Source organism: Phyllostomus discolor, chromosome 7 (genome assembly GCF_004126475.2).
Source record: "Phyllostomus discolor isolate MPI-MPIP mPhyDis1 chromosome 7, mPhyDis1.pri.v3, whole genome shotgun sequence".
Classification (NCBI taxonomy): Eukaryota; Metazoa; Chordata; class Mammalia; order Chiroptera; family Phyllostomidae; genus Phyllostomus; species Phyllostomus discolor.
In genome coordinates this window covers 70,675,549-70,702,955 of record NC_040909.2, presented here as the reverse complement: position 1 = coordinate 70,702,955, position 27,407 = coordinate 70,675,549, and the positions used below count along the sequence as shown (strand labels likewise).

General features: G+C 36.4%; 1 protein-coding gene across 1 annotated transcript in view; it reads left to right on the top strand.

Moving 5' to 3' along the window:
- Nucleotides 1-27,407, top strand: part of LOC114501716 (suppression of tumorigenicity 18 protein) — a 156,444-nt gene that overhangs the window by 88,191 nt on the left and 40,846 nt on the right. The window contains exons 8-14 of the mRNA XM_028518443.2: nt 1,099-1,298; nt 8,100-8,891; nt 13,485-13,619; nt 15,262-15,352; nt 16,403-16,507; nt 18,605-18,798; nt 21,238-21,449. Coding sequence (XP_028374244.1) covers nt 1,099-1,298; nt 8,100-8,891; nt 13,485-13,619; nt 15,262-15,352; nt 16,403-16,507; nt 18,605-18,798; nt 21,238-21,449 — 1,729 coding nt within the window. The remainder of the gene's footprint in view (nt 1-1,098; nt 1,299-8,099; nt 8,892-13,484; nt 13,620-15,261; nt 15,353-16,402; nt 16,508-18,604; nt 18,799-21,237; nt 21,450-27,407) is intronic.

Sequence of the window (27,407 nt, the reverse complement as noted above, 5' to 3'; positions counted from 1 at the left end):
TGAATCAGCCACGATCTTTGCATTGATGTTTCTAAGAGGATAATTTAAGGCCTTTATCTACTTAGTATTATTACTAAGTGCTTAATAATTTTTTAGTGATGGAGTAAGTAATACCATATTACTTTGAGTCTAGGATTCTCTCTTCTGGATATTTTTACCTAAAGCTGTTACATTTTTATTCCTAGAGCATTTAATAAATATATCTCATAGACTTACTGTTAGCTAAAACCTCTTGTCTTCCTGAATCTTGCTTGCCAAGGCAATATTTTTCTTAACTTCAATACGCAGGGTGATCTATATTAATTCTGAGTGAGCTGTAATGAAGGAAATCTAAAGGGCCCCCTTCAGGAACATTTTCAAATAAAACCATATGAGAATAGGAGTAAGAATAAATTGTAGTCCATTTTTGTGAAATCCAATCTTATTTCTCCTCCTTTTATATGTTTGTTCTGTTTGCCAAATGGGTGAGAATCAAAAGATAGAATGCCATGCAGCATCTTTTTACTTTTGTGTGTGTATATTTGTGTGTGTGACTAGAAATGGGTTGATGAAATGTTCATAACTTGTCCTCTCTGTTTCTGCTCCTTTCTTTCAAGTCAAAGCTCAGGATGTGGCATCTCAAGTTGATGTGCAACTGTGGCAGAGATAAGCAGTTTGGGTAGCAAACAACTATTGAAAAACCTCGCAATTTATCCATACTGGACATTTTTTTTTGTATCCAGTGGTATATTTTTCACATTAGCTGTTTCTTAGGATTAGCAGACCAGTACAAATCTTGTTTCATCCCTCCCTGGGTATTTAGTGTACTACCAAGCAAAGCACAGATTAACATATGCTTACTCAGGATTAAGGAAGATTTTTTTTAACTCTTGATAGGCAGTAAAATAGAATCCACAGTCGATTCAATGGATGAGCTGGAGTTTTTTTTTGTGTGTGTTTGGTTTGGTTTGGTTTGGGGTTTTTTGTGAGCGTGCCAACAAGAAATCCTAGACATTTAGTCCAAGGTTTCCACAGATTTTGGATTAGCGTCATGAATGTCAAAAGGCAAATAACAATAAACTATTTTACCGTGTTCTTAATTTGCCTCAATCACTATAGTGCTGCATATGATTGCTCCATGGAGAAGAAGAGGAGAGCTGAAGAGCAGGCCTTGGGTGTTCCTGTCAACAAAAGAAAATCCTTGCTGATGAAGCCCCGACACTACAGTCCAAACATGAATGGCAAGGAAGAGTGTGACTCCAGGACCGAGGCAGAGGAGGATGATGGCCTCCTGGAAATGGATGCTCACCCTAGCACAGGTAGCAAGGAGCAGCCCAAATTTGTGTGAAACACCCAGCTTGTATGTTACAATTTAGGAACAAAATTAAACATTCATTTCACTCACAATCCATTCTTTGAGGGCTCACTTGTTTGATCCTTACTTGAGGATATATTGATTGATTGATTGATTGATTGAGAGAGAGAGAGAGAGAAAGAGAGAGAGAAACACTCATCACTTGCCTCCCAGACATGCCCCAACTGGGGATGGAAACTGCAAAGTAGGTAGTGCCCTGACAGGGGATTGAACCTGACACCATTTGGTGTATGAGAGGATTCTCCAACCAACTGAGCTACTCAGTCAGGGCTATTGAGGGCTGATTTTTATGTGCAACTATGGAATGTCTAAAGACAAGCACCAGAGAGTCCTTTCCCTGAGTTTATTTTCAAGATGCAGGGTTGGACTCTGCCTTCTTTTGAAGAATGTAAAAGATACTAAGCCTTAAAGCTGAAGAATACCTTGACTCCTAAATAGGGTAGATGTCTATTGCTGAAGGAACCTTTCAAAATAAAAGGACAAATTTAAGCTTTAAGATTTTTAAGATATGACATACATGAATAAAACATGTTTTTATTTCATAAACATATATAGAATTATTTACTTATACTTGGTGATAACAACATGGACCAATGCATGTGAACTGTGACCTTAATTTTCAACATTTTTAAAATAAATATTTATAACAGTAGACTGCAGAAGGGACCTAAACTTGTCAGTCTAGCATCTCCTTCCATAAAAAAATGATATGTTATAGAAAATGTATCACTATGCTCATTATTTTCAAAATAAATCATTTTAATTTACTTATAAGCACACATTGTTTCATGAATTCAATTTTTCAGTCACTCCTTAAATGCTGTTTGCATTCTAAGTGATCTATAGTTACAATTTCAGAATTTTCAGCTGTTTCTCCCCAGGTCAGTTACTCCCAATTGTCCCTGACAGTCATAGCGCTTCTAGGAGTCAGGATATCACCAACCACTTCATGCATGAGACTGAAATTGAAGAACATGCAAAATATCTCAAAAAACTCATGAAAAAAGTAAATGGAAACCTAGATCTTGACTTATTAGAAAGTGAAATTAGGTGTGTAAATGTTCTATTAAATAAACTTTTTTTCCAAAATGCAACATTATATGAATAAAAATATACAAGATAGGTTTTTGAAAAGAATATATTATATAAACCAAAGGTAATGAGTTTTAGATCATAAATATCTATTGTATATGGAATTATAGTAATAGGTACTAATAGAAAAGGTTTAAAAGTGTATTGACTGAGTGAGCACAAATCTCAGATCAAAATCAACAGATCTCTAGTAATCTTGGCTTGCAAGTAGTTTGAGATTCTGTAGTTAAAACAAAGTTGTGCTCTGATGTGTCAATGTTTAAGTAAATTTTCTGACTTTTCTATATTTAACATATGGCTTAGAGCCTGTTGGCACATCTGGAAATTATAATCATCCATGACTTCTTTTTGTTTCCTTGAGCTGGTTGGAATTTTGTTGATTCATGAAAATTGCAGATTGACTCTAGAAAGTCTTTGAATCAGTGTGGTTAGACTTAAACTGTATCTGTCCACTGATTCTATTATATTTGTGTGATCAATGTAGATGCTTAATATTAACCAAGAAAATATATTGTCAAAATGTACTCAGCTAAAATTTCGGTTATAAACAGTACTGGGCATCTATTTTCAAGTTCAAAAATGTTACCTAGTATTTATATTTAGTACTGGAACCACCACTAATAACAATGAATACCCTGAAATTCTAGCAGCAGTGGCCATCATTTTTGAATTTTTAATATATTCCAGGCACATAAACTATATAATTTAATCTACCCAACAGTGACATGATATATGCATGATTATGAACAAAATTTTACAGATATGATCATTAAGGACCAAAGAGATTTAATTTTTAAGATAATGCAACTTAAAAATATTAAAAAGGACATAATTACAAAACAATTGAAAAACAAGCAAAATAATTATTTCTCAGCTAACCATGCTTCATAATCTAATTCTCTCAAAGCTCTGACTGCCTTTAGAAATCAGACTGGGCAAAGTTCCTCCAACATTAAATGAACATTTCCAGAAATGGCAGGTCACAGGTGCTTCTTTCTCTGGTCAAAAGAGAAAAACTCTAAGTTATCTTGAATCTTTTGAGGAAGTTACTCCTCACCCTCCAGAAGGAAAGAGACCTAAAGCAGGGCCCAAAGGCAGTGTAAGGACTTTTCATCTCTCATCTAATAGACTCCTGGTACCCCAAGTTCTTTACCTGGCCAAGTGTGTGCTCAGTTGCATCATCATTAGGCAATTCAGATAATGAAGAGAGTGTATAAAGCTCATGAGAGCTCAAATCATGAGCTTGTATCCATTTAATGGCAAAACTACACCCCATTCCCTCAACTGGCTATTTTTCAAAGAGCTGCAAGTAGATATTGAGGGCCATGGACAAAGCTGTGCAGATACACCTTCTTCACTGGAGCAAGAAGACAACTACCAGTTGGTTGGACAAGCATACACTTTCCCAATGCAGACAAGGAAAGAAGGGTCAGCTCAAAGTGAGTTTAACCCACTGTGGAATCCCCCACTTATGATTCCAGGAAATCTGTCACAGTTACAGGAGTGCAAGGGGCTGAGATAAGACTTTTAACATATATTATCTCTCAACAAATAGCAAATAAGAGAAAAGCCCCTCCAATTTTAGAATGTTAAAAGACAGATTTATTTTTCTAAGACTTCTTTCCAGCAACATTTATATATTAAAGAGGCCTAGAAAACTAATTTACTTATAAAAGTAACTTAGTTATAGAAACAGAACAAAAATACAATGATAATAAAATCCAGTTACACTTAAAGAGTCTAACACAGATGTGTTGAAGTTTTCAAAAGATTTCCTTTGTTTAGGTGTTTTGATGCAAAGGAGTTGACATATGTGCAAGAATCAATTAGCATAGACCATCTAGGATTACCAGTACCTCAGGGTAGAGACTTTGGTTTAAAATAAATAAACAAATGTGAACTTTTACACATCAGGCAAAAATGTTTATGTTTTTCACTCTACAAGAAACTGTCCCATCTCTAGCTGCTTCAACCTTCACCACATTGTGAAATGTACTCAGGAACAAGAAAGGGCTGTCCTTGGTAACTGTCCAACTCTCTGACTGCTCCTGGAAGTGCAACCTAGAAATTTCCTGACCTATATTGTTGTGGTATTATGAAAGTAGAAGTGAAGTTATTTGCTAGTTTTTGTTTTGTTTTTATATTTGTTTTCATATATTTTTATTTATAATTTTGGAGTCTGTTTTTTCATTGTAAGTTACCTAATATCCCCTCTATAAATTCATTCTTGAAAATATTCAAACCTGAGAAAATAATAGGCTACTAGTATTCTGAACAGTTTCTCCTCAGGGTTTCTGTATATTATAAATGTCAACTGTGATATATGACATCACTAGGCTGTGGAATCTGGGGGTAGCTTGTTACAGAGGGACAAGCATGGAGCTGGGAGGTCATGGCCCTGGTCCTAGATCTCAGGCCCCTACTGGCTAGCTGTGTGATCGAATATGCCCTTAGCTCTTTAGAACCAGTTTCCCTTCTGTGAAGTTGAATAGAAGGTACCTTTGTTGTAGTTATTGTGAAGATTAAACAAAATAAAGAATTGAATACCATGCCAAAATATATCAGTTTATTGTCCTTGGATCATTGAATCCAATCATTGGATTATCCTCATTCTAAAGATAAGAAAAGCTAAGGTCACAAGACTCACAAGACATGGTCCTGGTAAGGTCACTCAGGCAGCTGCAGGGGAGCTCGCCACACCTCCCCAGTCTCTGGACCTCATACCCATAAAGGTTTCCCTCCACATTGTGCCATTTATCAGGGCAGTTGGCGAACTTTGCCATAGCATGTGCGGTGTGGGTGTTAACCAGGCTGAATTTTCTTTACACTGCATATTGTACCCTTTCACAAGGGCTTAGTTTCACTACTTAATTCTAAATAAAAAATAAGCCCTGCCTCATTTATGTGGTGAGCCCTGTGTATTCTTTGCCTTTACTATCATCTAAAATAGTATCTAGTGAAGGAGGAAGAGAGGCATCATTTACTGAATACCTGTTGGGTGTCACCTGCTTTCCATGTGCTCCTGTGTGCTGTCTACAGTGTGACGTCTACAGTGTGCCTCACTGTACGAGTTAAGGATGCCAAGATCAGAAATGTTAAGGGCCCTGTGTAGTTTGAACAGAGACAAGTGCCAGGCACAGTATCAAACCTAGGTGGTTCCAACTTAAAGGCAGGTATCTTCTAGTGATTTCATTGGCAAAAGCACAAAAGTCACTAGTCCACCAGGGAAAATAGAAACACACCAGCATGAAAAAACTAGGCAGCCTGTTACAAAGCTAGAAGAAACAAGTGTCTCATCACAGACCTGTCCAGTTAGAAAGCTCACTCAACTTTTTTTCCCCATATAATTACAGTGAAAGCCGGAGGGGTACGTAGAAAGTTGGTTTGCAGACCATCCCTGGAAACTATTGCTTGCGATGCATGTAGGCACGGCTATCGGCAGGACTCCTCTTTTTCTGAAGAATAATTAATAAATATTTTCTTTTAGCATATAACAAACAGTTGAACCAAGCAATTATGTAAACTGGAAATGACCCAAAATGCTAGCAGTTGGCAGCAACACAGTGAAGTGCATTGTTGTGCACATGTGCATTTTTGTCACTCCTGCCTCTCTGGTGATCTGCACTTAATAGGAATATTTTAAACTATGTAGCTAAGCAACAGAGGTAATTGTTGCTTTCTAGAGCTTTTGTTAGCACTCTACCACAGCCCAAATATGCATAATTAGGTATAATGTCTATAAATCATTATTGTACACATGTGGGTAGTTAAGTGGAGTGAGAGAATAGTTCAATGAATTGAGCATATTCACTGAAAATGCTTTTTATTTGTTTTCTGTAGTTCATAATACTTTAAAATTATCATAACCCTTTACACTTTCTCTTAATCACCAACCGTGATACTGAGAAAAACTTCATTTGCATTTTAGACTATGTTTAATATATTATTTAAACCTGGAGTTCCTCTGATATGAATTCAGGAGAGGATAGACCATCCTATCAAATATTATGTGCTTGTTTATCCAGCCTCTTTTCTAGGAAGTAAAATGTTAAATTTTTCAGTTTATGTTGAATAGATCCCAACAAAAGACTGCACCCTATAATCAGCATTATTTAAAGGGGCTAGTGTTGTGACTAAATTCTTCCCTTCATCCAAAAATGCTTTTAGTTACTATGGCAATATTTACTTGATCCTGGCAGTCCAGTGTTGATTTAGAGAGATAATTACCAGAAAGGAAGATGATGGAGATGTATTTTTGAGTGTCCTTGTCAGAGACAATGTTTATTAAAAAAATTAAATGAGACAAAAAAAGGCTCATTGTTTTCTGCACAGACACCCTTGTCCACAGCCCTCACAGTGGATGGCTCTACCTTCCCTCCAAAGATGTTTATTAGCACAGAATGCATTTCTCTTGGTGTCTGTAGCAGTCTTCAAGGTGGCTTATTATTTTGTGTTGCCCATCCCCCACCCTGCCTTTTGAGACACAGAAATGGTCCTCCTCCTTCCTTTTTTTTTTTTGTTATAGTGTTCATTGAAAGCAACATTGCTGGGAAGCAACATTGCATTTCACAGCCTGGTGTGTGGATTAGGTCACCAAAGAAGCTGCACCATTAATTGGTGTGTTTGCACTGGGACACACACACACACATACACACACATACACAAGGTGTCATCCCCCTAACTGGGTCATGGCTGAGGATGAAAGGTGGTGACACTAACAACTACACTGGAACAACAGAGGTCCAGTAGACTGCCCTAGACAGCCTGGCACTTGGAGCCTCTTCTCGGTCATAGGACTCCTTCACTGTCAAGACTCCATCTGGCTCTGTACTGAGAATAGCTAGTTAATATTCAACATCCTCTGACCATCCCCGTCTCTTGTCTCATTTGCTTTTTACACACATGCACAAAGTACCAGACCAGAAAATGTGTTACTATTTAAGGTATTATTCGATTGTGCTAATTTTTCCATTCACTTGTATTTCCCTCAGCATGGTGATTAGAAAAGTAGTCAAGATGTCTTGAAAGTCTTCAGAACTTTTTTGGTTTTCATCATGTACATGTATTTTTTATGTTAACTAAAATTCTATAAAATCTGAAAATATATTGGAAAAACTACAAAGATAGAAAACATAAACCAACTAAACCTTCAAAATATATTGTCATGCTAACAGAGAAATCTGATGACTGTTTTCTTCATAGTGTATATTATTGTACATATTTGACTTCCTTCTAGGTGACTAGGGGTGAAAATATAAGAGGTACAGTAACAGTGATTTCACATTCAACATTCTGTTACTGTTATATATCTATTTCAGCACAATAGAAGAACTCAGTTCTTAATATACTGAGAATTCTAATACCTCATTTCTTTAAAGGTAATTCTCAGAATGTGAAGGTCTAAGCTTTGTTTTGTTTTGTTTGTTTTAAGAAGTTGTATATTTTCCCCTAATGTTTTACAAATTGATAGAACTTTCATATTTACATATTTCATATATTATATATACATAGGTATGTATGTATTATGTATATTTCCTCAAAATATTTTTGAAAATATTTCTTAAATAATTTAAAATTATTAAATAAATTTAAATAATCTTCTTTAACTATGTTTTGTTCTTCTTTTTTAAACATTGGTTTTCCTTTTCCATAGAAGAAATCATGATAAAACCTACAGATGAGAGTTTTCATTCTACTGCACAAGAAAAGCCCAATGGGAATGAAGACAGATACGGCTGTTACCGAGAGCTCACAGTCAAATCTATAATGCACTTGGGGAAATTTGAAAAAAATGCATCTGTTCAGACTATAAATGAAAACTTAAATGACAGTGGCATCCAGTCTCTAAAAGCAGAGAGTGATGAAGTAGATGAGTGCTTTTTGATTCATTCTGATGATGGAAAAGACAAAATCAATGACTCCCAGCTGAGATTCTGCTCCTCCGATGACAATGAAAGTAACTCTGAAAGTGCAGAGAATGGCTGGGACAGTGGCTCCAACTTCTCAGAAGAAACCAAACCACGTAGAGTCCCAAAGTATATTTTAGTGGATAATAGGAAAGACATATTGGACGTTACTGAAATAAAAACTGAAGGTGACAAATTTCTCTCTTGTGAAAATAGGTGTGATTCTGAAATTGAAAGGAGAGACCCACAGGACGCTCACATGGAACCACTGGATGGCAAAGCCCAGGCCTCATTCTCTGGGGCTGAGGAAGATGATAACCAGTGCCTGACAGCAATGACAGAAGAATCTGTTGACCTGGAGAAAGCGAAGGGGAACTTAAGTTTGCTGGAGCAGGCAATCACTCTGCAGGCTGAGCGCAGCTGTGTTTTCCATAACACCTACAAAGAGTTGGACAGGTTTCTACTGGAGCACCTAGCAGGGGAAAGGAAACAAACCAAAGTTATTGACATGGGTGGAAGACAAATTTTTAACAATAAACGTAAGACATGTTTTTTTTGCATTTATTTTAGAAATAAAATTGTTCTAGGATTGGGAAAAAAGTTAGTAAGACTTGATTACTTCTTCCTGGTAGCTTTTTTGACAACTTAACACAATTTAAAAGCTAATTTGTATTATAAAATGAGCAATTTCATTTTGTTTTACTACTCTCTAAATTGTTTGCAGAACAAGTTTGGTCAGTTTTGCAGTGTTTTCACACATGATAAAAGAATCATTGCCTTTATTTCTTTAAATTTGACAGCTGTTTAAAAGTATATAGTACCTTTTAAAAAGTATTTTATTGGATATTAGAAGTATGTTAGTATTTATTGGATTTTAAATCATTGCATTAATCAAATCAATTCCAGGAATTTATTTTTAGTTTCCCACCTTCTTTCTGGGATTATCTGACTGTCTTTAAGCTTCAAACTACTTGCAAGTCAGGCAGGATGATCTATCTGATCCTTCTCAGGATAAAAGTGGCTGTTAATCCTTTCATAAGTCTATGCTTTTTGCAAGCTCTCTAACTCAGGGTCCATAAATATCTGGGCCAAGCTTGAATAAGAGAGTAAATATGCTTAAAACTGTTCCTCAAACTTTAGGAAAAATGTGTCCTCTCTTCCCTAAAGATAAACCCCTTCCCCACCCCCAGTCCCAGTCTTGCACTAGGTGGTTCCAATGATGATTCTTACAGTTAAGTGGAGTTTCACAAATGGTACTTAAGTGCCTAGAAGGCTTGTTTAAGATGAGTACCTTCAGGATCCCATCAGACTCACTGCTACAGAACTTGATTTTTTTTAAAGCAAGTTTGTCAGGTGACACTTGGAAACCCTAAAGTCTGATAACCACAGAATTAGGGAAAATCAAGCTTGTGGCCCCAAAGTTGTGCTTATGAGAGATGTTCTGGTTGCTGATATTTATGCAGAAATGAATGATATATTTTGTCATTTTAAGTCCATTTTAGTACTCACCTGAAATCTTATCTGATATCACCTTGCAGCTTAGAGTTGAAAAAAACAAAAAAGAATAAAATAATGTCATGTAGTAAGTAACAAAAGAATGCCATGCACATACTGCCAGGGTTGCAATGGGGACAGGATATTAGTGAATAGTGTATGATTTGGGACAGGATACTTACTTAGCTCTGTGCACTCCACTAATATGCAACTGTTGACTTACCTGTGTGTTTTCTTTTTAAATAAACTCAAAATCAGAAAAAAAATGAAATTTACTTCAAATTCCCCCAACGCATAATATCTAATATACTATATTTCATTCATTCTAAGATACAGAGTTTCCCAGTTTAATATCTCTGAAATCAGAAGGATGTGCCATAATTTAATTTGTTTTTTTTTTCCTTTTTTACTAGTACACAAAATGGTGTTGCATCTTCCAATTAATAAAATCTTCCAGCCAGTGAAATGCATTATTTGGAGAAATTTTGACTATTTGTATTACAACTTAAAATATTTGATGATCCTTTGGTCAATTTTGTAGAACTTTTGAAACTTTTTCTGTTTTCAAAAATTAACAAAGCTGTAGAATCTGTGCTTATATACATGGGTCATGTTGGAGATTTACTGAATTACTCATAGGGCTGCATGAGTCAATAGTGTATCTTATTGTATAGAGCATGATCCTGCCTTGGTGTTTTAAAAGCCTATGCAAGAAGATCCAGAACAGATTAGTATAAAAAAAAAATAGAGGGGGTGGGGGAGTAAAACTCAGGGAAACTGTAGGCTTAGCTTAGAGAATGCCTACAGAGTCCAAGTTGAGTATTCACTTTCCTGTTCCTTTTTCCAGATTTGGGAGGCAGTAGGGTAAGGGATGCTTTTTTCTCTGGCATGCATTCCGTGCTTCTAAGTCAACACTTTTTCCAAATGATAGTCATACTCTTCAAAATACCATCCTAGTTTTCTGTATGCATTGGGCATGCGACTGCTGTTAATGAGAGAACAGGAGGATTTTAAAATATCATTTTATCCAAGACTTTAGATGAGTCAGCAATTCTAAAATTAAAAAAAAAAAAGTTTGGCTATCCTGTTGCTGCTAAGCATCTAGTGAGCCTTTGGGTCATAATATAGGTAGAGTCATCATGCAATTTATTGTACAGCATAGGGCACTAGCATGAAGGGGAGTGATATGAACAATCACAAATATATATCAGGTGTGAATAGAACAGTCCCAGACAAACCAGTATATAAGGTCACCAGGGTATAAGGTCATTATGCAGCATTTCACAAAGAAAATTGAAGAAGAGGAGCCAGGGGGCCTGAGAGTCACTGGAGCTCTGGCTTCTTATCCTGCGAACAGGCTCTGCCCTATAGAGCATTTCATCAGCATCTTTGTTTCACCCACAGAGAAGAGGCTGGCAGACAAAGGTGTCTGATGGACTGTCAGTGGACCACACCTGGTCAGGTGCCAGCCCTGCCTTATCTCCCACACCCTCTCTGGCTTCCTGTAGACAAATAGTGTGGCAAGGAGGAGAAACACTCAACGCCAAACCTTTCAATATGGCTTAGAAATGTGTCCTCACTTGGATGAGATCCAAGAGAGGAAAGGCACCAAAATACACATTGCTTCTCATTTTTTCTAATTCACTCTCACATAGTGTCAAACCTCCTAATTTCACTAGCATCAAACTTCCAGGAATTTGACTAATGGTTTACAGAAAGTACATGGCCAAATCAACTTGAAATTGGGCAACATTTTTAAATTAAATAAAATCTCTATCCTTAAAAATCACAGAATATATGTCAAAGCTCTTAATATGCCCTTTTATCTCTTACAGAAAGCAGAGTATATTCTCTTTATCACTGCATTTAAATCTTGTCTCTCATGAAACAAAAATGCCTGCTACTCAAGGCATCCCTACCTAGTGGCTGTTCATTTCTCACTTAAAATTTAGACCTTTCTTTCTGCTCCTCTCTCCCACTCCCCTCCCTCCCTGCGTGGCAACTTGAAGGATCCTTGGTTCCTCTCCTTTGTTGAAACCATGGCCCCAAATAATCACAGTACATTCAACCCATCGCGTCCATCTTTCCAGGAGTATTTATAATCCAACCACTGGAGTGACACCTCTCATAGAGCTGCGTCTGCGCACTGCCATCTCCTGCCCTGGAGCCTGCTGTGTGCCACCCTGCCCCCGGGGCCAGGCGTGGAGAGGAGCACTTGTGCCCTGCCCGTTCCCCAGGCAGACCTCTGCCCCTAGTGCCATCACCAGCAGCTGTCTAGCGACAGAATTATACATTATGTATGTTTGTGCTTAACACCAAGTGTGTTCGTTCCTGTTGATACTTCATTTTCTGAGCAGCCTGCAGCTGCCTCCATCCCCCTCTGGTCCTTTTTCTTGAGGCCCCATTAGGGCTCTGCTTCCAGTTCCTGGAAATGCCTGAAGGCTGAGTGACAGCCACATCCCGTGACTGGTGTATCATTCCATGCACCAGTGAGGGGGCAATTTGGGCTATACCAATGCATTTATGTTCAGCTACCATCTCAGTCACAAACTTGAAAAGTCTAAAGAATCCCTCTGTTAGCTCTAACCTTGTCACTATTCGTGTTCCTGTTTATTTTATACATAAAATATTTTCTTCTATTTTATTTTATTTTCTTTAGAAAACCCTTTAACCTTTAGCGATGTATGTGCCAGAAGGTTGAAACCCCGAGTTGTCTTCAGCATTCCCCCTTTAGGCTGCATCCATGGCAGACTGACAAAATGAGTTACACAGTGTCCCTGTTCCTTGCCTGGCTATCCCTGGGGTCCCCACCCCCACCTCACGTTCCTGGCAGCGCTCTCAGACCACTCAAGGCGGCCTACGCTCTTTGTACTTCCATTCTCTCCAAGTCTCCCGCAAGAATGTTTCTTTGTCAAACCTTCTTCCTGTTGCCTTAGTTTTTAGTTTGCATTCAAAATAAAATCCACAGCTCCTTTTCTGTAGCCCTTGCATATTGATCCAAAATGGCAAATCATTGGTGTTTTGGAACCTCTGACTGAGCAGCCTGCCAGTTGGTTAGCCCCACACAAGATGATATTCTTGATTCCCTGTCCTAACTCTTGTAGCAGCAGTTTCCACACACATCCAGGAGCAGCCACTGGGACCAAAAGCCTGGGGCCACCTGCTTCGTGAGTGACAAGGCCAGTGATATCTTTCTCAGATATGATGGCTTTTTTGTTTTGTAATTTTGAACCTGGCCTTTTCCAGCCTCCTTCAATAGGAGACAGTTTTTGGTTTAAACAAATTCTTTCTTCATTCTCACTTTTTTTTTTCTTTTCAGGAGCCTGTGTATCCTATGGAATTGCTTTTTCATAATGAGGCTCTAACTACAAGTTTGTGATATGACAACTTGAAATCATCTCTGTATTTTAACACTCCTTTGCCCTCTCTCAGCCTTGGCTTAGGAAACCAAGAAAATTGAAAACACTTTTTGTGTTTCCACAGGTTTTAGTTAAGGGTCTTTATTCAAGGTAATGTGAAAAGAATGTTTATGATAAAACTGAATAAAGTGAGAGAATGTCACCCTGCAAGGCCACTCTATTGAAAGGGAAGGGAAAGAAGAATAACCAAATTAATCTCTCAATTTTATTTCTTTGTAGATTCACCAAGGCCTGAAAAGAGGGAGACCAAGTGCCCCATCCCCGGGTGCGATGGCACAGGACATGTGACAGGACTCTACCCCCACCACCGCAGCCTTTCGGGGTGCCCCCACAAAGTGCGGGTTCCCTTGGAAAGTGAGTACTGCTTAGGCTAAAGGTAGTAGGTGCCTTGTTATAAATTCCACCACATCTCAATGTTATCCTCTTTCTCCTCTAATTTGGAACTAATAATGGAAACATAAAGTTTTCTTTAATTTTATCAGGATAATTTTCATTTAGCCTGGTATTTAAAATATATATTAGTGTGCTAATAAAAAATGTAGACAGAGTCAGGCCTATAGATCAGGAGATGACTCACACTGAGAAGATAATTTGCTACTCATAGTTCCCAAGAGAATGGGACAGGTCTCACCAGGCAGGGCCATGCTGGGAAGTACCAGAGCCAGTCAGGGGATAGAGTGAGGGAGGAATTGTGGGCAAGAGCCTTTATTGTGCTTACCATCAGAAGGACAGAGTAAGCAGATTTAAGATTGGCTAGTGTGAATTCTTTCAGTGGGCTCTGAGGTTTAGGGTCTGTCTGCAGTAGTCTCATAGGTACGCATGAAAGATTAAGGCAAGTCAAGATTATCCTGTAGAACCAGAACCTAATGAAAGAGGCATTTGGGTATGGGCTCACAATTGGGTGGTTTGCATCTGAAAACGTGTTTACTGTTTCTAGGAATTAAGTAGCCCTGGGAGGGGCAGTCTCCCCAGGGTTGCCAAAGCCCTGGATGTCAAAGTATCACAATACAGAAAATAAAAGTCATGGTTAATACTCTGTGTGACTGCACAGTCCTTTCTTGCTTGATGGTATGGCATCCTTAAGCCCACATGGAGTGTTAGCTTCAGTGCATCATTTAAATATGGAAAGTGCATCACTTCACTGATATCCTCCTTACCTGCCTCTGCACTTAGGGTCACATGATGTCTGTGATGTTGTCCCAGGACATCCTACAGCAGCTGAGGGCCCTGAGCAAAAGCAAAACTGAGTTGATCTCCCCATCTACATGCCCTGTGAGCTAGGAAACTGAAGGAAAAGGAAAAGACTGCTTCCTAAATTTTCAAGTATCTCTGTGTTATATCTTCTACTTTTTGAACCTACTTATTGAAACACTTCTTAGGTTGTACAAATCATAGTGATGGGGATGCCTCAACATCACCCTTCTAAAAAAATTTTTTTTGCAAATAACTGTATCAAATCAGCTCAGCAATGTCTCACTGGATTAGCAGTTTCTCAAACTGATTGCCTCAACCATACTATTTCACCAATAATTAAATGACAGTAGCAATGAGGAGCAGAAAGTGATGGGCAAAGAATCAAAATAATATCTCTTAAAAAGTAAAGCAGACTGTATTCAGAACTTCACACTGTGGGAAAAAGATAGAACTACTATTTGACAAATAAAATTTTCCATTCATTCTAAGGAAAAGCATATGCATATAATAAGAAGATTAAGGTCTTTCCAGTTTAAGTTAACTATAAGCGGAATAGTGTCACTTAAGTTGTGATAACACCATAATATGAAGTTTAGAAAACCCAAAACTTGGACAACCTTGCTGAACTTAATCTTTGAAGTCCTTAATGCTAATTTACTTCAACCCTAATAACTATGGGGAAGGAGCATGATGGATTCAGTAACTAAATTTACTTGAATGCAAAATTGAGAGATCAATTTGTTAGTGTATTATGTATTTATGGTATACTGTCTTTTTCTTTTATGTGATATTTTGTGCTTAGTTCTTGCCATGCATGAAAATGTGCTCAAGTGTCCCACTCCAGGATGCACAGGAAGGGGGCACGTGAACAGCAACCGCAACACCCACAGGAGGTAATTGTCACGAGTTGTTACCCTTTTATATTACAAAAAGAAGTTACTTTAACCGAGAAAATAAGAAACTCACACTGTGTTATCCAAATCACTGCATCCATATCAAACCCTTACCACTTGAATAAGAGGTATTCTCAATTTGTGCAAAGTAAACAAAAAAAGATCTCACTATTTACTTTCTTAAAAATGTTCATTTTGCAGTCAATTATGCTAACAAAAAACACTAAATTTGAAGCCTAGGGTTACACATTCATTTAGTCCTACAAGTAAAATATGTTCTCTTTTGCTTTAGAACCTCACCATGGCTGTTTGGACATTGAAAAGATTGCTTAGGATTTATCCTTAACCCCATTGTATAAGTATTAAAAAAGGAACCAAAAGGGTTTCAATATATTGCTGTTTTGACTATAAATCAGGTTGAAGCTAGACAGTATAACACTTCATGGACATTCATCTCATTGAGATTTCAACTAACTTAAAACATATGTGCATTTATATACAGATGTGTTGTGTTTGTGTAAATATTTTTGGCACAAATGCCAATGTTTTATGTGTATTTTATATTAGGTGTAGATTGTGTGGTCAGGAGATGCTATTTGATTCATAACCACATTGCCAAAAACATTCATATTCTATTCTTTGAATTTAATCTAAGACATCCCACAAAGTCCCTTAAATTTTCCTAAAGATCTGAAGATAAATCATGGAGTTATCATTACAACACCTCTAGTTGGATACATTGCAATTGAAGCAAGCACATTCCACTAAAATATTACAAAGTTTCAGAATAATTTAGTTATTTTTCTCTTAGTAACATTTTGATTTTAAAAATGAGTTTGTTATCTACAACCTCTGAGATGTAGTTGAGGGACAAATGTTGACACTGTAATTTACAAAACTCTTTGGGATCTCTCAGTATGAGAATGGTGCTAAGTGAACTATTAATATGACTTAACATTTAATGTGTGCCAAGTATGCTGTGAGGTACATGCCAGAGAAAACTATATCATCTTTTTAACACAAATCCTCCTTTTTTTTTTTTGAAAACAGTCTTTCAGGTTGTCCAATTGCTGCAGCTGAAAAATTGGCAATGTCCCAAGACAAAAATCAGCTTGATTCTCCCCAAACTGGGCAGTGTCCTGACCAAGTTCACAGGTATGGCCCTCCCATGACATCCCTGATACTCTGCTCATGCCATGCACAGTGGGTATGTCTCCTCTCATGTGCTAGTTCACTTTGGCCTGACCTTCATTCTCAGCAGCCAATATCCATCTGAGAGGCTGGTCCAGTTGACCATACTGTCACTTAAATGAACTTCTAGATCCTCCAGAAGTTTTACGTGAAACTAATCTGTGTGCAAAGCTAACATAATATGGATAAATCTAAAACAAATAAAGTATATGATAACATATATTAATCAAAATTCTGCATCACCAAATGCAACCTATTCCACTGGTTAGCTATGCTCTTCCTTATGGTTGACTTGACCTTTCTGCACAGAGAATATGCCATCATAAATCACTCATACCACTCAAACTATGTGATGTTTTATATTCATCTTTCTGTTCCACCTAACTTGATAATTATTAACAAAATACTCCTATTGCTCCTAAGTACTTCACAATCTCTGGTAGTTTAAAAGACCATACTTATACCTAAGTAGTAAATGATATATGATGACACTTAATATGAAGTTATACATTTATTAATACAAAAATCATATACATAAGAAAAGTAATTTAGGATTAAAACAGAAGATTCAATCTTTATTGTTGTTACTGACACATTGAAATGTAAGATAGGTAGTAGGAATATTTTTGAGATTTGGCATCTCTTAATATTTGCTTTTATAAATTTAATTAAAAGAGTCAAATAGGTATTCAAATCACATGAGTGAAGAATATATGTCAAGTACATGAATTTTACTGAATAACTAGCAATTTAAACTCTTATAATAAGATTCTTAGTTAGTATTAGAACTATGCATTCTCTAGTTTTTCCCTAGGTAGGTTATTTATCAAATCAGACATAACAGTACATTTTATTTTGCTCATTTTTTAAAAAATAAATATTGTTTTAGACTAGAATACTTGTGCAAGTTAGGGATATAAACCAAGTTATGTAAACAATAACAAGATTAACTAATCTCTCAAACATTTTTATGTTTCAGCTAAAATTGTTTTTTGTCAAATCAGAGAAATATCATCAAAACTTTTATAGTCTAATGAGCCAGGCATGTTTTGGTAGAAAACTAAAGATTTTATTTTATATATATGTACACATATATACACATATACATACATACATATATACATACATACACACATATATACATATAAATTCTGAAAGGTTTATTTTTATATTCATTTATGTTCTTTTACCATTAAACCATAGCACAACATTTGTATTCTTGTTGGCTGCAATTGGTACTACACAAATGCGATGCCTTTGTTTAATCCAAATACAATAATTAAAAAATAAAGATTTAATTCACATTTAGCTTAGATTGAAATAATTTTGTTTAAAAAATTTGATAGCTATAATAATACAGTGATTTAGTTTTATATTGAAATGATGGAAATTTAATAGCCAAAATGTTGAAATACTATTTAAAATAATATTTAAATTAACAAAAACATTTAGACTGAAGTTATCAAGACAAGTGAAAAGCCTAAAAATACTCACAACTCAGGACTCAATCTTCTGGTGTCTATGCTGCCTCTTTTAGGTGTTAGGCTCCTGCCAGTTCTGCTGAACAGGGCATAGTGTTCAGTATCACTTCTCCTGAACCCAATATAATGTCTTTCCCTCACTAGATACAATCATGACTATTCACTGCTAACTTGATTAACAGCCCTAACATGCAGAATAGGCACATCTTGTCAGTGCCCTAATAGGAGTTATATGGTACTTTTCTCTGAGGAGCTCAAAGTGCTAGGCTAGTACATCAAACACTTGCTTTTTATGGCATCTGCATAATATGAATGGAAGATTGTACACCTCTCTTGTGCTGACGGGAGACTCAGACACATAAAACAAAACCTCACCTTAGTCCCCCAGAATCCAAAGTGCCTCCCTGTGTCTTATTACTCTTGGTGCAGAGCACTGTGCTCTGTTGGCCATAACTACAGCTCTTTCCCACAGTGCAGTGTCTCTGTGGGTACCCCCAGGTGCCCCACATCTCATCTGCTTTAAATTTTGATGCTAATATGCTCACCAGTAGTTTTACCATATTTCTTTTGAACTCTTCAGAACAACCTTGGTGAAGCAGTTAGAATTCAATTTCCGATCACAAGCCGTCACCTCTCCCAGAGCCACGTTGTCAAAAGATCAAGAGAAATTTGGAAAAGTACCATTTGATTATGCCAGCTTTGATGCACAGGTTTTTGGTAAACGCCCCCTCATACAAACAAGTCAAGGACAAAAAACACCACCATTTCCTGAATGTAAGCTTTGAATTCTAATACTTATCCCAAAAATATGCACATTGTGTATGTATGTGTTGGGGGAGTGTGTACTCCAATATGTTACTTACTGCTGAGAGAAGAGAAAACATATCATACAGTGCAATAAAATAACTTGATCAGTGTTACTGATTTTATGTGAAGTTACATTGAATATGATGATTAGTTAATGGATTAATTATTCTACAAGTATGGTACCACTGTTGAGTCTTAATATACTAATTCTGAAGAAATACTTAATGCACATTTGGCTGGGATTGGTATTAATATGTTGAATACTGTGGGGAGGGGAGAGGGGATATGGAAGAAGGTGTAGGGAAGTATAGGGGGTATAAATGGTGATGGAAGGAGACTTGACTTGGGGTTGTGGACACACCATACAGTGTACAGAAGATGTGTTGTAAAACTGCCCCTGAAACTCGTGTAATTTTGTTAACCAGTGTCACCCCAATAAATTCAATAAGAAATGAAAACTAAACTAATTGACTAAATAAATAAATGTAAGTTAAAAAGCACAAATGAGCATTTTTCTATGTTTTAATAAACATTTAAAAATAAAATATATTAAAACTGAAATAGCTATTAAAATAAAGTAATTTTGATTCATAATGAAATTATGATAAATATTTAAGGTAAATTATTGAAATACTACTTAAAATATTACTTAATTCAGCAAAAGTGTTCAGACTGAAAGTAGAAGAAAAAGGGAAAAGTCTAATCTAAGAAACACAATTTAGAAATCAAGATTTTACTAGAAAAAATGTATGGCTATGAAACTGTTTATTCACAGGTAAAAGAATTTATATTGAAACATTTAAAATGTGTTAATACTGTAATGTTAACAAATCTTTATAGAAGATGTATTCATAACTCAAAAATGCTATAACATATAAAACTTGATGTTTTTACCAATGCATTTTTTAAAGTTGTTTATTCTTGAATATTCTAATGAAAAGGAGAGAAAGTGAACATTGGCAATAAAGCCAGAAATGATTTCTGCATATGGTAACTGAATCATAAGGGAATAGGTGAAGTAATTTCCCACTTTGAGTCCTGCTTAGACTATGAATTTTATACATTTGTAATTCTGAAGAATTCCTTTGATCTCACACCTACTTACCTAGGCTGAGTGCTCTTAGAACACAGAATATTTGCTTTATTCTGCATATCGATCTCATCTTTTAAAGAACTAGAATGTTGTATAAAACCCAACAGTGGCTAAAAACAGACTTGAAAGGAGTCTGCCCATCAACAAGTACATTATACTCCAAAAGATATTTTACTTATTCATACCAAAAAATAGGTCCCAACCAACATAAATAACTGTTGAAAATCAGTATTTTGTATCTGTCTACACAATTTTATGTACAGTTTCATATAGTTTTATTAAATATATACAAAATATCATGTTTAATTCTGGTAAAGATAATTAATAAGAGCAAATCTATATACTTACATAAATGTTGGTTTAAAAATGTGAAACACTCAGTGACATTTTTGTATTTTTATATAAGGATAACATTTGGTAATGTTTCAAATTTTATTTTATGAAAAATAATAATCAAATATTTAAAATAAACAATATTTACAGTGATATAATAGCTAAATGCTTTTATAAGATCCTGCATTAAATCTTGGGTGTTTTACCCATAACCTTGAGTGATGTTTATAAACACCCAGAGTAAAGAGAAACATGTTTAATTCTATCTCTCAGCAGTGCCTTAGTACCCACAACAGAAACAAAACAGAAACTCAGCCTTGATATCTAAATTGCCTTTCTGTTCACCTTGAGAACATTTTCTCTGTCATTTACTCATCATACTCTACCTGAATATGCAAAATGCCAGCTCATTAAAGACTCTGCCATCTATTTAGTTCCATCTAGTTGCATGGAGAACAATTTCTACTGGTTTAGCTACAAAGCAAACCTGCGTATCAAATAATAAAAATGCAATTCCATATCTAAATATAATTCATTATTGTGAAAACAAATATTGAAAAGATATATTTTTTCTTCTATTGGAATACTGGTCCTCACATATACACAGCTTAGAGATGTACAAGCCTTAAGCCTCTGCAGTCCCTGATGTGTCTTCTTTAGTGTGGTTGTTAATATACAATTTTTACCACAAATGCTGCCAGTGCACCTGTCCCATAACATTAGCTATGGAGGTTTTGTCATAAGAAGTATAAATACAAAAAAATATTAGAAGAATATGCATTTTTCCCAATAATCACATCATTTGTGGACTTCTGTGAAAACCAATCTGAATAACCTCCATTTAATGTACCAGTGCATAATGGATCATGTTTTAATTTATTCTTCACATATTTTAATGCAAGAAGTTATATCTTTAAACAAATCTATTTAATGACTAAAACCACGTACATGCAATTGCTAATCAAATCTCTTTTCAACAGCGAAGCATTTTTCAAATCCAGGGAAATTTCCTAATCGACTGCCTAGTGCAGGCGCCCACACACAGAGCCCTTGCCGTGCCAGCTCTTATAGCTACGGTCAATGTAGTGAAGACACCCACATAGCAGCAGCTGCTGCCATCCTGAACCTTTCCACCCGCTGCAGGGAAGCTGCAGACATCCTCTCCAACAAACCACAGAGCCTGCATGCCAAGGTAGGCCAGTCCAAGAGCCTGGAGGGTGGGCCAGCAACTGAACTGTGAGAATAAACTGCCTTTCATGTTCCTAACCACGTTCACTATCATGCAGCTTCCACCCCTAAAGCACATCCCCTCCTTGTCTTAGGAAGAGGCTCAGAGGACATTGACAGGGATGAGCTTGGTGGGTTCATGGAGGAGTGAAAGAGTGGCTGTTCTTGAAGATGGTATATCCAAAGTTGGGGAAAGAGTGAACTATGGAGACTGTTTTGGGAGATTTATAGCTTTCAAACCTATGTTTTTTGTTTGAGGAGTTTGGCAAACAAGAAAAGAGGATTGCCATTAAAATCAGTCTGAACAATGGAAGCCTTTTGTTGTCTGCAAATCAAAGATGATAGGAAATACTTGATTAAACGGTGACTTGTAAAACATGCAAAATTAACTCACGAAATTTTATTATTGCACATGATATTGCCTAAGTTGTTGTGGTATTCACAAAGGACACATAATAAAACCTGGACAGGTTAAATCAACAAGAGTCTGTTGAGGGGGACCTGAGAATTTAGGGCATTCAGATACAAAATCTAATTCTGTGAAGTTTGTGAAGACCCTGAAGTTAATCATATTTCTCTAAAAACCTTGCCTTTCTGACTAACATTGAGAAGTCCACATCCATGTTTATGATACCTTGATGAAAACAAGAAACACAGATCCTCTCTGTCCTGCCTTTTGAGGAGTTGGGTAGATCAGGCTGCAGAGTAACAGTGACGCTCCTCAGAGTGAAGGTAGGACTGTGCCTGCCATCAGTGGGAGCTTGGAAGCCCTATCTACACCAAGGTCTCAGTTAAAATAACTCACTTCCCTATCTGTATGGCTAAAGCCAGCTGAAATAAAGTGGATTATTTGCAAAAGATTTTAACCCAGCTTTAAGTGGAAGATGCCTTGGGTTAAACTCTAACCTCAAGACTCAGTTGATTGAAGGATAAAGCTCTGTTTTTCCCTTTAAGTGCAGCCCCATCCCCGGTGTGGTCAGCTGCTCACCTGAGGCTGCCAGGCCTTCAGGAGAGTGGGAACGCAGTGCTATAGAGGATTTGACAGAAGAATCAGAATTAGCTTCTGGACAAATCTGAGCCAAGTAAACCCCAGGAAGAGCTGGTGGCCAAAAATCACTCAAAAACAACGTTTAAACAAATGAGGTTCTTAAACAAAGAAAACGCTTCCTCTAAAAAAATAAAGTTATAAAAATTAAAAGGAATCCAAGTCAGATATTATTTACATTCATAAATGATCTAGAGTACTTTAAAATGCAATTTTATTTATTTTTAAATTTATTATTAAAACCTAAATAAATGTTTCCTTTTTAAAGAGATATTCTAATATGCAGCTAGTTGGAGAAATATTAAAACATCTTTACTTAGTGCTTTATTGTTTGTTTGTATAGGCTGTTCTATGAAAATGACAATACCAATATTATCATCATCAATGCTGTTAAATCACTTAAGTAAATGATTCTAGGTTGCATGCTTTCCATTTGCATGTGTAGATATTTTTGTTCCTCATAATTCTGGCTTTTATCCTTAATATACTCCATGTTCTATTAATTGCTGAAGCTAAACAGTGAGTCAAACAAAGATGACTAAAATTTGAGAGCATTGTCTCTTATCAGTACATGTTCTTCTCTTTTAAAAATACATTTCTGGTCAGATAAGTGAATGTTAAATTGCCTTATTTCAAAAATTCCAGTGATTGACTTCCTGTGTCTGTTCTTACGCTCCTGTTGGGAGCGCTCCATGTGCCAATGTTTCTCTGTGGAGCAGATACGCCTGCCCAGGGACAGGAACTCTGCTGCAGACTCAGCCTCCAAATTGCCAACCAAGTCCTAAGTACAGAAGCCAAATCATGGATGTCATGAAGATGGAAGAGACAGGAAGTACACAGATAGACTTTTAGAAGGAGTTGTCTTTCTAACAGCTTTAAGAACCATTTCCTCATGAAAAAAAATCATGTTTGGCATAACAATTGTTAAACAGGATGAATATGACACCCACTTTGTGCAGAATCCTTCCAGGTGTGCATTTGCACACAACTCTAACAATTTGTAGAATTCTGTCGTGTTGGATCCTATTTTCTGAACATAGAAGAGAACCTCATAAATTCCAAAAACCAGAAAAAATAATTATTGTAGCAATAAAAGAGTGAGAGAGCCAAAGTAATTAACCCTGAAAAGTGGCCTCTGATCAGCCAGTGTCCAGTGTGGGCCATTTCTGTTGTCAGTGTTGTACTTTTAACTCTGTGCCTTTTACCTAATATTGGACTAAGTATAAACAATCTTCCCCTCCACCCTGAATATGAGCCTGATTCTCTTTCCACTATAATATTTTTTCCTCCATGGCAGGTTGTTATTATGTTTATTACTGGTAGCAAAAAAATCCATAGATCTCTTGAGTTCCCTATTTAGAACAGAGGGGGCAGACAGGTACAGTTTTTCCTTAATCTTGACTTCTATAGCCAAACATTTCTGATGTACCAGAGAGACACTTTGACAGGTGGACTTTTAGCTATACTGCACTGTTCAAGCCCAAGTTAGATTCCATCACAGACCCTGCTTTCAAGGAGCTATCAGACAAAGCAAGACAAAAAAAAAAAAAAGGGTTGTTCCAGGTAAAGGGCTAGGTTTCCAGAAGTAATGTTCCTCACATTCAAGGATGGCATAGGTGGCTTTGCAGAGAACTTGAAAAGAATGTGGGTGAGAGCTAATTTCTTATTTTCCTTCTGTCTCCATCCAGTCCTCTCTTTCACATAATCAGATTCTCTGAAGTAACTTAGAGAGCCCAATAAGAGAACAAAATTACAGATCATGATATCACCTAGTCTCAACCTTTTTAAAATCAAGCCTAAGGACATTAACCTTAAAATTGCCTTTATAGTCACTCCTTGAGACTAATATATATTTTTTGTGCTATATGCAAGTTCTTTGCTGTCTCCAAGTTTAGTGGGAAATCTGAATTCATGATTTGCAAAATCCCTACTCTTATGAAAGATAATAGAAACAGAGGCTGTTTTCAGAGAGTCAAGGGAACTCTTGAGTTCCTACACACTAAAAACGATGAAGGATGATATGGATATTCTAAAGTGTTCTTTTCTTTCTGAGGTTTCTCAGCCCTGAGAGGCTGTCTTACTGACACTAAAACACTCCCTTCATCAGCCCCTTCCCAACACTGCACTGAGGATATCAGTGCTCACATCACTGCCCAAACTCAAGTTCATTATATCCTTAATATAATCTTCAAAGGGATTATTCATTAAAATACAATCTGGCATGAGTGTAACACATCTACACTGCCAAAAATCACCTGTATGTGTTTTAAGTATCTCTTTAAAGAAACAAGTCAGGAGAAAAAAATAATATCATTTAGTAGGTATCATAATACAGTGTCCAGCAGAAGTAAGGCTTGCTTGAGTGTGGTTGGTAGGGTATGTGAATATCTCACAGGGGATGGACAGCAATTTGAACATTGTACCTAAAGTGTCATAAGGTATGCTTGAGTATGATATGGTTATGCTACAGAATTGCATGCTCGTGATTTTGTAATAAAAAAGGGGTGTTATTTGTGTCAGACACTGTAGTTAAAAGTAATTTTGTCTGTGGTGTGAGCCCTCTTTTGATTCTAATACTTTCATTTGTTCTAAGATTTATGTGATATCCTTCATTTTGGTTTGGAATTCATATCAGTTTGTAAAGCATACATGGACCACAGCTTCAAATACCCGCCCCCCTTTAGTCTGGTTACTGTTGCTACTTATTTGAGCAGATTTCAGTCAAAAATGGGTGGCAGGCAGAGTGAGCATCCTGGTTTGTTGAGTTTGCTGAATGCTTTCCTCCAGCCCTGTGTGAGTGTGTGCCAGCATGTGTCAGAGACACTCCCCATTTTTCTTCCTTTCCCCCACCCTCATCAACAGAGGTAGAAATACTTCAAGTCTATCTTTATCCTAATCACTGCTGCTTGCCAAGCATTCTGTTGTTTGTTTTGGTGTTTTCCCCACCTGTTCAGGCAAAGTGGCATATGTACAGTGTGCCTTAAAAGAAAACAAAAAATGACACTTGCTTGAAATGTTTAAAGTTCAAAGTCTGTTTTGTGCTTGAACAAGGCCTAGAAACAACATGATATCACATCATCATTCTTGCTGCCTGATATCAGAAATAGCCAGGCAGCTTGCAGGATGGTTAGAATCCAAAGCAGACTTTTTTGTTGCTTTTCACCATATACTGTGAGTAAAATGTTATAAGGGACTCAGGTCAAGGATCTCAGGAATCAATTACTAATACATGTGTAGGGAAAATAGATACTTAATAACAGACACTTTACCTCTGTGCACAAAAACCCAGTCAAATCCTTAGTATTAGTTGTCATTAATTGAATACCTACAAAGTACCAGGCACTATAAATAAATACTTCGTCCACATTAATCTTTTTAAATTTTCCTAGAAACTCTGTAAAACAGATAATATTGTTTCATTTTGTAGATGAAGAAACAGTGGTACAGGCATATTAAATAATTTTTTCTTAGTGACACAGCTATAAATGTTGGAGCTAAAATTTGAATTGACACCTGTTCCACTTCATATCTTTTTAAACATCTTGTCATTGTGTGGCATTCAGACTGCTGGCTCACCCAATGGTTTTAACTGACTGTAACTCTAAGTCCCAGACAAAGATTTTTAGGAAATTCCGTTTTATTTTTATACCTTTCCCAGACAAACATTTTGGGGAAATTTCATTTTAATATTGTACCTTATGGAAGACACTTCTCCACCAAATTACATCATTCTATTTATACTGAGTACATTTTATGAGTTTACACTCTTAACATAGTAATTTTAATACTCAGTTACTATTTAGTAGAATTAGATATTTTCTTTTTGTTGTTGTTGCTTATTGTTAATACCCTGCCTGCTTTGAGAACATATTTCAGATAGCTTTCAGGTATGAAAACATACTTCTCAGACCAACACTCTGAAGAGAGAATGAAAGACCATGAGTCAAGACATGAAAGTGAGGGGCTAATTGCAGCCAAAACCTAGGCTGAAGGACATTTCATTTTGCAGGCCTTTTAGCCAGGTCAGAAAGGAAAAGATGGTGGGCAACCTATCTTGTATTGATAGATAACTTACCAAATAAGGAAAACAATATTGACTTATCCTGCCAATGTTTTGAAAATTAATAATTTTGATAATCAGAACATTTATGGTAAAAATTATGATTTTTCTGTTCTTAATTTTACCACCTTTAATGTGTGATACAATTTTTAATTGTTGAATGCATGTAATATTATCATTTGCCTGGAAAATTTTGCAGGAAATAGCCCCAAACTTATCCTCTAAACATAAGTACAATAATTTCTGTATTTTCCTTTTTTCTTCTTCTTCAGGAAACAAATTTTTATCTATTTTTCCTACTTGTAAGCATAGTGGAAATGCCACATTGTTTCCCACTTTCAGTGATGGGTGATATGTCCTTTCCATGTTGCTATGAAGTCCTCATAATTATTATTTTACTGGTCACAAAATGTGTCATTAAATACATGCAGCATAATTTCAGTAATCATTTCTCTGTTGGTGGACAACTGAGGCACTTCTTACTTTATAGTACAAATAGCAATTATAATGAGTAATTACCTCAATTCTCAGTTTAATGATTTATAGCACATTTATTAAATTACCTTTTACTACAAAATTCTCATATACATAAAATAAGCTCCTTGGAGGCAAAAACAATGTATTTTTTCAATTTTCTTTTTCCAAAATATAGTAGCTTGGAAATATTAAATGCTTTATCTGCAACTTAATGAGTGAATAATAAATCATAGGTAATGTCTGTAACTTGAAAGTGGCTGGTGTGGATAGATGGTCTTTGATGTGCTACAGAGCTGGAAAATGCATAGACAGCATTAGCCTTACACCTACCCTCACGAATT